This window comes from Rhincodon typus, chromosome 42 (genome assembly GCF_021869965.1).
Source record: "Rhincodon typus isolate 14 chromosome 42, sRhiTyp1.1, whole genome shotgun sequence".
In the NCBI taxonomy this organism is placed as follows: Eukaryota; Metazoa; Chordata; class Chondrichthyes; order Orectolobiformes; family Rhincodontidae; genus Rhincodon; species Rhincodon typus.
Genome location: NC_063373.1, coordinates 8,013,965 through 8,027,477, shown reverse-complemented (window position 1 = coordinate 8,027,477; position 13,513 = coordinate 8,013,965). Strand labels below are relative to the sequence as shown.

Sequence of the window (13,513 nt, the reverse complement as noted above, 5' to 3'; positions counted from 1 at the left end):
GGTGGGGAGGGAAAGATGTCTTTGGTGGTGGGGTCGGATTGCAGATGGCGGAAGTGTCGGAGGATGATGCGTTGGATCCGGAGGTTGGTGGGGTGGTACGTGAGGACGAGGGGGATTCTTTTTTGGTTTTTATTGCGTGGACGGGGTGTGAGGGATGAGGTGCGGGAGATGTGGGAGACACGGTTGAGGGCGTTCTCGACCACCGAGGAGGGGAAGTTACGGTCCTTGAAAAACGAGGACAACTGAGATGTACGGGAGTGGAATGCCTCATCCTGGGAGCAGATGCGGCGGAGGCGAAGGAATTGGGAATAGGGGATAGCATTTTTGCAGGAAGGTGGGTGGGAGGAGGAGTATTCTAGGTAGCTGTGGGAGTCGGTGGGCTTGAAATGAATATCGGTTTCGAGGTGGTTGCCCGATGTGGAGACAGAGAGGTCCAGGAAGGGGAGAGAGGTGTTAGAGATGGTCCAGGTAAACTTAAGGTTGGGGTGGAAGGTGTTAGTGAAGTGTATGAACTGTTCGAGCTCCTCGTGGGAGCACGAGGCGGCGCCGATACAGTCATCAATGTAACGGAGGAAGAGGTGGGGTTTAGGGCCGGTGTAGGTACGGAAGAGGGATTGTTCCACGTAACCTACAAAGAGGCAGGCGTAGCTTGGGCCCATGCGGGTACCCATGGCTACCCCCTTTGTCTGTAGGAAGTGGGAGGAATTGAAAGAGAAGTTGTTGAGTGTGAGGACGAGTTCGGCTAAGCGGATGAGGGTGTCAGTGGAGGGGGACTGGTCGGGCCTGCGGGACAGGAAGAAGCGGAGGGCCTTAAGGCCATCTGCATGGGGAATGCAGGTGTAGAGGGACTGGACGTCCATGGTAAAGATGAGGTGTTGGGGACCGGGGAATTGGAAGTTCTGGAGGAGGTGGAGGGCGTGGGTGGTGTCACGGACATAGGTAGGGAGTTCCTGGACCAAAGGGGAGAAAATGGAGTCGAGATAGTTGGAGATCAGTTCGGTGGGGCAGGAGCAGGCGGAGACAATGGGTCGACCAGGGCATTCAGGTTTGTGGATTTTGGGAAGGAGATAGAAGCGGGCAGTGCGAGGTTGGGGAACGATGAGGTTGGAGGCCGTGGGTGGGAGGTCACCTGAGGTGATGAGGTTGTGGATGGTTTGCGAGATGATGGTTTGGTGCTCAGGGGTGGGGTCATGATCAAGGGGGAGTGTGAGCAAAAGCCCAACACGATATTTAATAAAACGTTGCAGAACTCCAGACATTTAAAAAGGTCTTCCATCAGCATAAACGCACTGGGTGTGTCAACAGATCAGATGAATCAGCGAATGCCTTGCTACATATGCAGCAGGTGAACGACCTCTCCCTGTTGTGAACTGCAGGTTGGACAATTGCCTGAACCTCTTCCCACAGCGAGGCTAGATGAACTGAGTGCAATCTGAGGCGAGTGCACCGATGCACAGTCAGCGAATGCGGCTACGACAGTTCTTGTAACAGTCATTTGAAACCTCTCTGTCCAGTATCAACTCGCTAGCGTGTATAGGGACTAGATGCAGAAAGCCACAACTTCAGGCAGCTGACAAGTAAGAACTCGAGAGAACTCTGGCGGGCTAATGATAGGGAGACAGGCAACAGGGGCAGCTGATCAGATTGTCTCGATCTTAGTGACAAAGAAACTCCACTTGCTGTTGCTGATGGAGGAGACAGGGAGAGAGAAGACCACCTTCAAAGTGAATTAACCTGTGTTGGATGTGTTACAAAAAGGAAATCCTGTATTTAACAAAAATGGATTTATTTGACTTTTATTTCAAATATTTACCCCTATAATTGGGCTGGAGGTTATTAACATTAAGGCGAAACAGACTCAAATGAACATGGTTCAATCCTGGATAAGCAAAGACGAAAATCCATCGCTGTAATTACTCATGAACTTGGTAGTGTCTCAGCAGCCTGGATGACTGACAAAATCCCTTCCCACACACTGAGCAAGTGAACGGCCTCTGTCCAGTGTGAAGTAGATGATGTTCAGTGAGTTGAGATGATCGCCTGAACCCAGTCCCACAGTTCGAGCACCTGAACGGTTTCTCATCAGTGTGAATACGTTGATGGGACATCAACTCCCTGGAACTTTTATAGCACCTCCCACAGTCTGGGCATTTAAATGGTCTCTCATCAGTGTGAACCCGCTGGTGTGTCAAAAGGTTGGATGAATTAGTGAATCCTTTGCCACACTCGGAACAGGTGAAGGGTCTTTCTCCAGTGTGAACTCGCTGGTGTCTCAGCAGGCTGGACGACTGAGTGAATTCTCTCCCACACTCAGAGCAAGTGAACGGCTTCTCCCCAGTGTGAACTCGCTGGTGTTCAGTGAGTTGAGACGATCGCTTGAACCCAGACCCACAGTCAGAACACTTGAATGGTCTCTCACTAGAGTGTACTCGCTGATGGGACATTAGGTTTTCAGAGCTTTTAAAGCAATTCCCACAGTCAAAACATTTGAAAGGTCTTTCGTCAGAGTGAATCAGCTGATGTTTCAGCAGATGGGCTACCTGGGCGTATTCTCTCCCACACTCGGTGCACCCGAACGGTCTTTCCCCAGTGTGACTGCGTCGATGAATTTCCACCTGAGACGGGTAATTGAATCCCTTCCCGCAGTCTCCACATTTCCAGAGTTTACGAACCGTGCTTTTTCCTGCCATGTTCAAATCTGATGACATTCAAGTTATATTATGTTGGTCAATTCCATCAAATCCTAATGTGATGTTTGGATTCAGCTTCACAACTGTAAAGCCTCCCTTTCTACTACCCTGTGAAACTGATGTAAAACTTAAAAAAAGGCAGTGAGAGAAAATGCGTGAAACACGAATGCTGGTTGTGAAACCGAACTGGATGAATCTGGTAATTTGTGGGGCCAGCACGAGGGAAAAGTGACCATGAAAGCTGTTGAATTGCCATAAAAACCCAACTGGTTCACTCATGTCATTCAGAGAAGGGCAATGATTAGACTTGATGTACCAGTTAGCCTAGTCTGTGCTGTAATGACTATGGCTCTTTTTTTTTGCAATCTTAACACCGCTGAAGGTATTTGGTTAAATCTCTCTGTGCTCTGAGGCCAAGACAGTGTTTGCATCCTTGGGTGCACTGTCCAGAGCTAAACACATGTGTTTCGTTTGAGTTTTTCGTCGACCAATCCTTCCCATTTCCTAGAAAAAATCTTTAAGTCGCCCAAGATAAAATTCCAGAAGAGACAAACATTTCTCTTGGTTTGATCTTACTCTGCGAACACACCGCCAAAAATTGCGCACGCGCCCTGTAGCATCTTGCTCCCAATAAAGATGGCGGCTACGTGTGCGTCCATGGAATATTGCCCCTAATAAATATGGCGGCGGGAATCCAGGCCCGTTATCACCTGAAGCCCTCAGCTGTTTTCCCGTTTGCTGCAAAGGCAGGACCAGGAGTTTCTAATTCTGGCCTGGAGGCCAACACTTGGTGTTTACGAAGCGTCCCAGTGCACGTGGCTCAATTTCACTCCCGCTATCGGCGGTAACCCTCCCCTTTTACCTTTCTCCTTTCATTCGGCCATACATCAGTCAGGGCAGCGAGCCGCTAGTTCCCACCCCATCTTCATTTCTATTGGCTGGAGGACTAGCTACCGACAGGCCCTCCAGGCCCGCCCACTCCCTCCTGTTGGTCGGGAGCCGCCGTCAATCACGCGGGTCCCCCATTGTGACTTAGAGCGTGCGCTGGACCCGGAGGAAAGCGGCCGCACGGACCGAGTGAAATCCCACCGAGTGGAAGGAGAGGGATGGAGCCGGAAGCTGGGTTGGGTGAGGAGGCTTCATAAAAACCCTCCATCGACCCCCAAACCCGAATAAGAAGGTGACGGTACGGGATTCCAAACGGCGGATACACCCGAGATTTCTTGCACCGTGGAGGCCCGGGGTAACGCCCCACGATCCTGGGTCAGCAGGACACCCAAAAAGTTCTTGAGCCAAGACAGACAACGATTGAATGACGTTCTATACGCAAGGCATGGAGAACTAAAACCAGCCAGAGCATTGGGAGGGAGAAAATTTGGAACTGGGAGATGCTACAAAGGGTTTACATTTCAGCAGAGGGGTGAGGGAGAGTTTGGCTTGCAGATTTAAAACTCTGGCGAACAAGAGAGGAAAATTGTTCAGAATTGTCTGGTCTGATTTATTGTGATGTTCTCACTGATAAGATTCTTGTGAACTCCTTTTCCAGGATATTAGAAGGAGAGAGTTTACAGATAGGAAGCTGAAACCCAACATCATGACGAGGGACAACAAGGTGCAGAGCTGGATGAACACAGCAGGCCAAGCAGCATCAGAGGAGCAGGAAGGCTGACGTTTCGGGCCTAGACCCTTCTCCAGAAATGGGGGAGGGGAAGGGGGATCTGAAATAAATAGGGAGAGAGGGGGAGGCGGATTTCCAGAGGGAGGAGGGTAACTTCTTCAGGGTAGGCATCCTTAGAAGAGGCTTCACAGTGGGGTTAAGATTGTTTCAAAGTCACTCAATTTCTTAGGATCTGAATGTCATTAGACTTTGCATGTAGATAGAGAATTATTTGACTACTCTACCTTCGGGAGAACTGGAGCAGCATTGAGACAAACTTGGCTTAGAAGAGCTTTCACCAGTTACACAGACTGGGTTGACAGTGTTTCATTGAGCTGACTGGAACGAGCAAGAACGTTGCACCTTTAACATTGTGTGTGCGGAAGAATCTTTAACTGGTTGTCCAACCTGGATAGTCACAAGGACATTGACACCATGAAAAAACAGTGGAAATGTGAGGATTGTGGTAAAGGATTCAATTATTCATGCAGACTGGAAAACCATCGCCGTAGTCACACTGGGGAGAAGCCCTACATCTGTTCCATGTGTGGAAAGGGATTTACTCAGACAGTGTCCCTGATGTCACACCAGCGAATTCACACTGAGGAGAGGCCCTACTGCTGCACTCATTGTGGGAAGAGGTTCAAGTATTCTTCCACCCTCACTGCCCACCAGCGCATCCACACAGGCGAGAGACCGTTCACCTGCTCAGTGTGTGGGAAGGGATTCACCCAGTCATTCGTTTTGGTGAGGCACCAGAGGGTTCACACCGGAGAGCGTCCGTTCACCTGCTCTGTATGTGGGAAGGGATTCGCTCGGCTGTGCAGCCTCCAGTCACATCACCTGGTTCACGGGTCTGAGGAGAAGCTGTTCAGCTGCACTTCCTGCGGAAAAAGGTTCAAGCATTCCTCAACACTCAGTGCACACCGACGCACTCACACTGGGGAGAGGCCCTACACCTGCAGTGTGTGTGGGAAGGGCTTCGCTCAGTCACGGTACTTACTGATGCACCAGCGAATTCACACCGGGGAGAGGCCGTTCACCTGCTCTGTGTGCGGGAAGTCATTCACTCAGTCCTCTCACCTGCTGTCGCACCAGCGAAATCACACCAAGGAATGTCCGTTCAGCTGCACGTCTTGTGGAAAGCGGTTCAAGCATTCTTCCACTCTCTCAGTACACCAGAGAATCCATACTGGGGAGAAACCCTTCCATTGCACTTACTGCGAGAAAAGGTTCAACAGTTCATCCACCCTAACAGCACACCAGAGAATTCACACTGGCGAGAAGCCGTTTGCTTGCTCTGTCTGTGGGAAGAGGTTCAGTCAGTCCTTCGACCTGGTGAGGCACCAGCGGGTTCACACGGGGGATAGACCATTCACTTGCCCCGTGTGTGGGAAGGGATTTGCTCGGTTATTTGGCCTCCAGTCACACCACAGGATTCACACAGAGGAGAATACATAAAACGGCTGGCGTTTCATATTTCTGGGTACGATGCTGATTTTTGGGACTGCATTGTCTCTTCGTTAAAGTGATATGTGTGATCTTTCCTTTTGATTCAATAACTCTTAGCAGAAACTCAATTACAATAAAATGACAAACTTTTACTTCTATCCTATATTGATCTTTGCACATTCTGCAGTTCATTCACTGATATATTCCACTGATGACTACCTCCACTGTGAGAATGGTGTTGAATTTTTGCTGGTTTGTTACATTCTTACACTGGCACTTTCTTTGTGAAATAAAATTATTGAGGAAAATGAAACTATTTTACAGACAGAACAATAAAAATCTTCATCAATCAACATTGACATGCATGAAGTTTGGAAGTCGCTGAGTTCAATAATTCATGACACAGCAGCAGCAACATTTGGTGAAGTAAAAGCAGAATAAAAACTTGATCTGCTCAGCAGAAGTGACATCTGTCATTGAAGCGAAGAACAAAACCTGTCTGATAACACACACTATGCACTGACATTAATATATTCAAAGTGAAGATAAGGCATAAAATCTACTCTATGTGTGAAATCTGATTTATTCAGTTCTCCCAGTCTGTGAATATAGTCAGCTTCAATTCCCATCCTGGTTGAGGTCACCACAAAAGAGCCATCTTCTTCATCTTTTCTCCTGAGGTGACCCTAAGGTTAACCACCACCAGTCATGTCTCTCTCTAATGAGAAAGCAGCCCTATGGTCCTTTGGAGCTATGGTGACTGTATCTACAGTTTGTAAGAATAATGTTTTTGTGTGTTAGTATAGTTCGTTGGAATTGTAAGAGTTGATCTGGAGGCTAGAATCTGTGGAGGTGATGCCATGCTGTGAACCACTCTGCACTTGTTTAGAACAGTGAGGCAGTGGATGTTCAGATGTTATTTGTAATCACCGAGGAATATATGTACGCCAATGAACAGGTGAATGCTATTTAGGTTAAACAGACCTGTGATTGGACAACAGCTGCCTAAATGTATCGTGATGTGTGCGTGGACAGTTCTAAAACAATCATCTCAAAATGTTTGGTGCAGTGGGGAAAATAACAAGGGAAGGAAGACAAAGGAAAAAGGAAAATAAAAAGCAAGAATGCTGGAAACTAAATGAAAGGTACAAGGAAATAATTTCACTCTGCTGTCCTGATCTGACACTGGATGTTTACAGCTGGTATTGTTCTGTAATTCACTGCCTGAATTTGACCTTTAGTCTAAAAGTTTCTTCTGGCTCTCTCTTAATAAAGCTGCTTCGTAATTGAATAATATTGCAAATGTCAGACCCTGTTCTCAGTAAGAGATTCAGTCTGTACAAACTGCAAGTTCACATCAAGGAGATGCCATTCCAAATGTGGGACTAGATTCATTTGTGTATCCAGCCTCACTGCACATAATGTTGTTCAAATTGTAAGAGACTGTTTCATTGTTCTCATTGTGTGGAGGGTTTTAGAAACACTAAAGGTTGGTAAACTAGCAGTGCACTCACTGGAGAGAAAGCATTCACCAGAACCAGTATTCTGGAGGAAGTGTTTGCTAGTGTTGTTGGGGAGGGTTTAAACTGATAAAGCAGGGAAGGTGGGGACCAATGCAGGAAATTGGAGTGAAGTAAACTGGGGACAGAAACAAAAGGCAGTAAATGGAAAAGTGGAAGGCCAAGAAACCCAAAACAAAAATCAAAAAGGGCCATATTACATCATAATTCGAAAAGAGCAACAAATGTCAAAAAATGAGCCTGAAGGCTCTGTGTCTCAATGAGAGGAGCATTTATAATAAAGTGGATGAGTTAACTGCATAGACAGTTATTAATGGATGTGATGTAATTGGGATCACAGAGACCTGGCTCCAAGGTGACCAAGGATGGGAACTGAACATCCAGAGGTATTTAGTTTTCAGTAAAGATAGACAGAAAGGAAAGGGAGGTGGGGTAGCATTGCTGGTTTAGGAGGAGATTAACACAATAGTAAGGGAGGACGTTAGCCTGGATGATGCGGAATCTGTATGGGTGGAGCTGCAGAATGCCAATGGGGGGAAACAAAGTTAGTGGGAGTTGTGTACAGATCACGAAGCAGTAGTTGTGAGGTTGGGGATGGCATCAAACAGGAAATTAGAGATACATGCACTAAGGTTACAGCAGTTACTATGGGTGACTTCAATTTGCATGTTGATTCGACTGATCAAACTGTTAGCAATGTGATGGAGGACGATTTCCCGTAATATATGAGGGATGGTTTCCTCAACCAACATGTTGAGGAACTAACTACAGTGCTGGCCATCCTAGACTGGGTATTGTATAATGAAAGAGGATTAATGAGCAACCTTGTGGTGTGAGATCCTTTGGGGAAGAGTGACCATAATATGGTAGAATTCTTCATTAAGATAGAGTAGACACAGTTAAATCTGAGACTAGGGTCCTGAACTTAAATAACTTTGATGTTATGAGGCATGTATTGGCTAAGATAAGCTGGCCAAGTATATTTAAGAGATTGATAGTGGATAGGCAATGGCAGACATTTAAAGAACACATGGCTGAACTTCAATAATTGTATGTGCCTGTCCGGTGTAAAAGTAAAACAGTGAAGGTGGATCAACCATGGCTAACAAGGGAAATCCCGGATAGTGTTGAAGCCAAAGAGAAGGTATATAAATTGGCCAGAAAAAGCAGCAAACCTGAGAACTGGGAAGAAATTTAAAATTCAACAGAGGAGGACAATGGGCTTAATTTGGAAGGGGAAAATAGAATACAAGAGTAAACTCACAGAAAACATAGAAATTGACTGCAGAAGCTTCTATAGATGTGTGAAAACGAAAAGACTGGCGAAGACAAATGTAGATCCATTACAGTTAGAATCAGGTGAATTCATAATGGACAAGAGAGATGGCAGAGTAGTTGAACAAATACTTTGGATCTGTCTTCACTAAGGAGGACACAAATAATCTTCCAGAAATGGCAGGTGACAGAGGGTCAAACATGAAGGAGGAACTGAAGGAAATCCTTATTAGTCAGGAAATGGTATTGGGGAAATTGATGGGATTAAAATCCGATAAGTCCCTAGTGCCTGACAGTCTGGATTCTAGAGTACTGATGGAAGTGGCCTTACTAATAATGGATGCATTGCTGATCATTTTCCAGCATTCTATAGACTCTGGAAGGATTCCGATGGACTGCAGGGTAGCTAATATAACCCTACATTTTAAAAAAATGGAGAGAGAGAGGAAATGGGGAATTAAAGGCTGGTTAACCTGGCTTCGGTGTTGGGGAGAATGCTAGAGAAAATTATTAAGGATTTGAAAAGAGGTGACAGGATCAGTTCAAGTCAGTATAGATTCACTAAAGGGAAATCATGCTTGGCAAATCTAGAATTTTTTGAGGATGTGACCAGTGGAGTGGACAAGGGTGAATCTGTAGATGTTGTGTATCTGGACAAGAGGCTATTGATAAGGTCCCACACATGAAATTAGTAAGCAAAATTAAAGTTCATGGTAAAAAAAGTAATGTGTTGACTGGATAGAGAACCAGCTGGCAGATAGGAAGCAGGGAGGTGGAATAAATGGGTCCTTTTCAGAGTGGCAGGCAATGATGAGTAGGCTACCATGGGTTTCAGTGCTGGGACCCCAGTTGTTCGCAATATACATTAACAGTTTGGATGAAGGAACTGAAAGCAATATTTCCAAATTTGCAGATGACACTAAGCTGGGTGATAGTGTGTGCTGTGAGGAAGATGCTAAGAGACTGCAGGGTGACTTGGACAGGCTGGTTGAGTGAGCAAATACTTGTCAAATGAAATATAATGTGGATAAATGTGAGGTTATATACTTTGATCACAAAACCAGGAAGGCAGATTATTATCTGAATGATGGCAATTTAGGAGAAGGTGAGGTGCAACGAGATCTGGGTATCATGGTGGAACAGTCACTGACGGTTGGCATGCAGGTGCAGCTTGCAGCGTGGAAAGCTAATGGCATGCTGACCTTCATAGCAAGAAGATTTGAGTTTCGGAGCAGGGATGTTTTGCTGCAGTTATATAGGGCCTTGGTGAGGCTACACCTGGAGGATTGTGTGCAGTTTTGGTCTCATAGCCTGAGAAAGGGCATTCTTGCTATTGATTGAGTCCAGCAAAGTTTCACCAGAATGATTCCCAGGATGGTAGGACTGACATATGGGGAAAGACTGGATCAACTGGGCTTGTACTTGCTGGAGTTTAGAAGCATGAAGGGAATCTCAGAGGAACATATAAAATCATAATGGGATTGGACAGGCTAGATGCAGGAAGAATGTTTCCAATGTTGTGGAAGTCCAGAACAAGGGGGTCGCAGTCTACAAATACAGGGTAAGCCATTCAGGACTGAGATGAAGAAGAATTGCTTCACCAAGAGAGTTGTGAACCTATGCAATTCTCTACCACAAGAAGCTGTTGGGGCCAGTTCATTAGATATATTCAATAGGAAGCTGGACGTGACCCTTGCAGCTAAAGGGATCGAGGGATACGGAGAGAAAGCGGGAGTGGCATACTGAAATTGCACAATCAGCCATGATCATTTTGAATGGTGGTGCTGTCTCGAAGGGCTGATTGGCCTACTCCTGCACCTATTTTCTATGTTTCTAAAGGTGTGTGTGCAAAGGGATTTACTCAGTACTTTGACACACCAGCAAGTTCACACGTGACTACGTTGTTGGTTCAGAGTGCCAGAACAACAGAATCCAAACTGTTATGACAAGGTGTAGAGCTGGATGAACACAGCAGGCCAAGCAGCATCAGAGGAGCAGGAAAGCTGACGTTTCGGGCCTAGACCCTTCTTCAGAAATTCAAACTGTTACTTCACTTTAATGTCGATTTTACTCTGAGCTCGTTTTTCTGACCCATATCTGCTCTGTCACCAATGCTGCCTACATCTCCCAGCAGCCTCTTTGTTGTTGAAATGTCATTCATACTTTTTCTCCCTCTAGATCCGACTATTCAAACACTCTCCTTGCTCCCCTTCATATTAAAGACACATCCCTCCCTGACACGTTCGATGCTTTCTATGCTCGGTTTGAGCAGAATGCCAGTGGCGCGCTCATGCCTTCCCTGACAGGTAACGCTGGCCTCAAATAACGCTGATCTTGCTAATGTTGATCTCGTCTAGCACGGACCCTGTGCAATGTAACCTGTATGCCTCTGTCCAAGTCCTTTTGATATTTTGTTTACTATGATCTGCCTGTACCGCTTGTAAACAAAACTTTTCATTGTATTTCAGTATGTGTGACAATAAATAAATCAATATTACACTCACTTCAAATCCAGGGCACTGGTGCCTATCATCCTACTTACAGTTAGTACTAGTCGTTATTACACCTGTATTCACTGACCTACATTGGTCCCGGGTCTGGCAAAGATATAGTTTTCAAATTCCTCCATAGTCTTTCTCCTCCCTCTTTCTGTAGCAACATCCAGTTCGACATCTGTCTGGGATCTTTCTGTTCCACTTTCAGACTCATGCAGATCCCTGACATTCCTCACTCCACCAGTGCTGCCTGGATGCTAAGCTCTGGGTGCCCTCCCTCACCATCTCCACCTCTCCTTTCAGAGGCTCCCACAAAACCACCCCTTCGCCACAGTGTCTGGTCACTTGCTTTTCTTTATTCATCCGCAAGATGTGGATATCACTGTCTAGACCAGCATTTATTGCCCATAACCAATCTCCCTTGCGAACGTGATGGTGAGTGTCTTCATGAAAACCCGCAGTGCTTGGGGGTGTAGGTGGTCTGGCTTGGGTGGGATTCACAGGGGTGTTTGTCATTGTAGTTTGCGGGTCTAGGTCAACTTATCTGGTTTAATGACGTTTGATCATTCATTGTGTCACGGACATCCGGGGAATTTGATAAGATTGCATTTGTCCTCTGATGTGTTCTCTGGGATGCTTCATCTCAGTTTGTTACTCATAGGGAAAGGTGGTATTATGGGAATGTTCATGCATCAGTAATTCAGAATCATAGGCTAATGCTGGGGACATATGGTTGAATCTCTGGCTAGCAGATGATGAGATTTTAATTCACGGAATTAAAAAAAATGGAATAAGGCAATCGTATAACCCCTGTCAATTGTTGTAAAAACTCATCTGAACAAAGAATGGTACAGCGCAGGAACAAGTCTTTTAGCCCCACTAAGCCTGTGCACATACAAAATCTCTGTAAACTGAAGACCTTTCGCCTCTGTGCAGTATGCAGCCCTCTATTCATGCACCTGTCAAGATGCCTCTTAAAAAAGTTGCTGTTGTATATGCTTCTACCACTTCCTCTGGCAGCGCATTCCAGGAACTTACCCCCTCTCTAAAAAAGCTTGCTTCTCACATCTCCTTTAAAAACTTTCCCCTTTTTACCTTAAACCAATGTTGCAGGTGTTCTATCCTGGGAAAATGACTCAGACTATCCCTCCATTCCATACCTGTCATAATTTGTAAACTTTTATCAGGTCACCCCCTCAGCCTCTGACGATCCAGTGAAACCAAACCAAATTTGGTTCAAATATCTGTGAGGGAGGACATAAGCCATCCTGACCTGGTCTGACCTAAATATGACTCAAGACCCACAACAACAGGTTTAACTGTTAACTCCCCGACGGGGAATTAGGAACAGGCAATAAATGGTGGCACCCCCCCTCCCATGAATGAAAAAAAAAACAAATACTTTTGTTAGTTCAGGATATTAGCACTTGAGTTGCACACACAGTAAGTTATGTTACTGTTCTAACATTCTATAGTAAAATTTCCGATTAGTGATTCAAAACCTTGAATCTTCTAGGTTTATTCTCTTTGTAAGGAACTGGGATCTCACACCTTGTCAACACTTTAAAAAAAAATGTTCCTGCCCTTTAACTAGTTTGTAACATAAACCTAAACCAATTCCCTTCTGAGGGAGATAGTAGGAACTGCAGATGCTGGAGAATCTGAGATAACAAGTTGTGGAGCTGGATGAACACAGCAGGCCAAGCAGCATCAGAGGAGCAGGAAGGCTGACGTTTTGGGCATAGACCCTTCTTCAGAAATGACGGAGGGTCTTTTGATCAGAAACATTAACTCTGATTTCTCTCTCAGATGCTCCCAGACTTGCTGAGCTCTTCCAGCAATTTTTGTCCCTTAGCAAGGATGTATTTTCATGAGTAGAGACATCAATAGCTATCTGTTCTCCCCAGGTCCCTCATAAATTTTATACACCTCATTTAAATCTCCCCTCAGTCTATGCAATTTTGCCTCATAGAAAGTTAACTTTCTGCAGTTTTGACAACATCCATATAAAACTCCTATGGACCCTCTCCTCCTGTAATGAAGTGGGTGACTGGAACTGTACTCACTCCTTTAGATGTGATCTAACTAGTCTTTTCCAAAGGTCTAGAATAACCGCACTCTCACCTTCCATTGACCACAATGAAATGGAGACTGATCATGGGAACTTGTCAGGGTTTGAGAATGATTTGAAAGTTTCTTACAGTGGGCTCTTCCTCTGCTTCATCCACTCAAGGCGTCACCTAACAGACTTTCTCCAGTGAATTGAGTTGGAGGATTCATAGACATTTACAGCATCGAAAAGGCCTTTTAGCCCAACATGTCAGCACCGGTCAAAAAGCACCAGCTAACTATTCTAATCTCATTTTCTGGCACTTGGCCCATAGCATCGGTTTTCCTTGGTCTCACAAGTGCACTTCAAGATGT

At 45.5% G+C, this 13,513-nt stretch overlaps 2 protein-coding genes across 2 annotated transcripts in view; one reads left to right on the top strand and one right to left on the bottom strand.

Annotated features, from left to right (window-relative positions):
- Positions 1-1,836: 1,836 nt before the first annotated feature.
- On the bottom strand, positions 1,837-3,281 carry LOC109928194 (oocyte zinc finger protein XlCOF19-like). The gene has a single exon (XM_020528201.2). It carries the CDS (start codon positions 2,706-2,708, stop codon positions 1,914-1,916), a length of 795 nt encoding a protein of 264 aa, XP_020383790.1. The 5' UTR covers positions 2,709-3,281; the 3' UTR covers positions 1,837-1,913.
- A 1,377-nt stretch (positions 3,282-4,658) lies between these two features.
- Positions 4,659-13,513, top strand: part of LOC109928192 (zinc finger protein 850-like) — a 31,540-nt gene continuing 22,685 nt past the window's right edge. Inside the window, exon 1 of the mRNA XM_048619384.1 lies at positions 4,659-5,802. Within this exon, the coding sequence (XP_048475341.1) occupies positions 4,783-5,802 (1,020 nt within the window). The 5' untranslated portion in view covers positions 4,659-4,782. The remainder of the gene's footprint in view (positions 5,803-13,513) is intronic.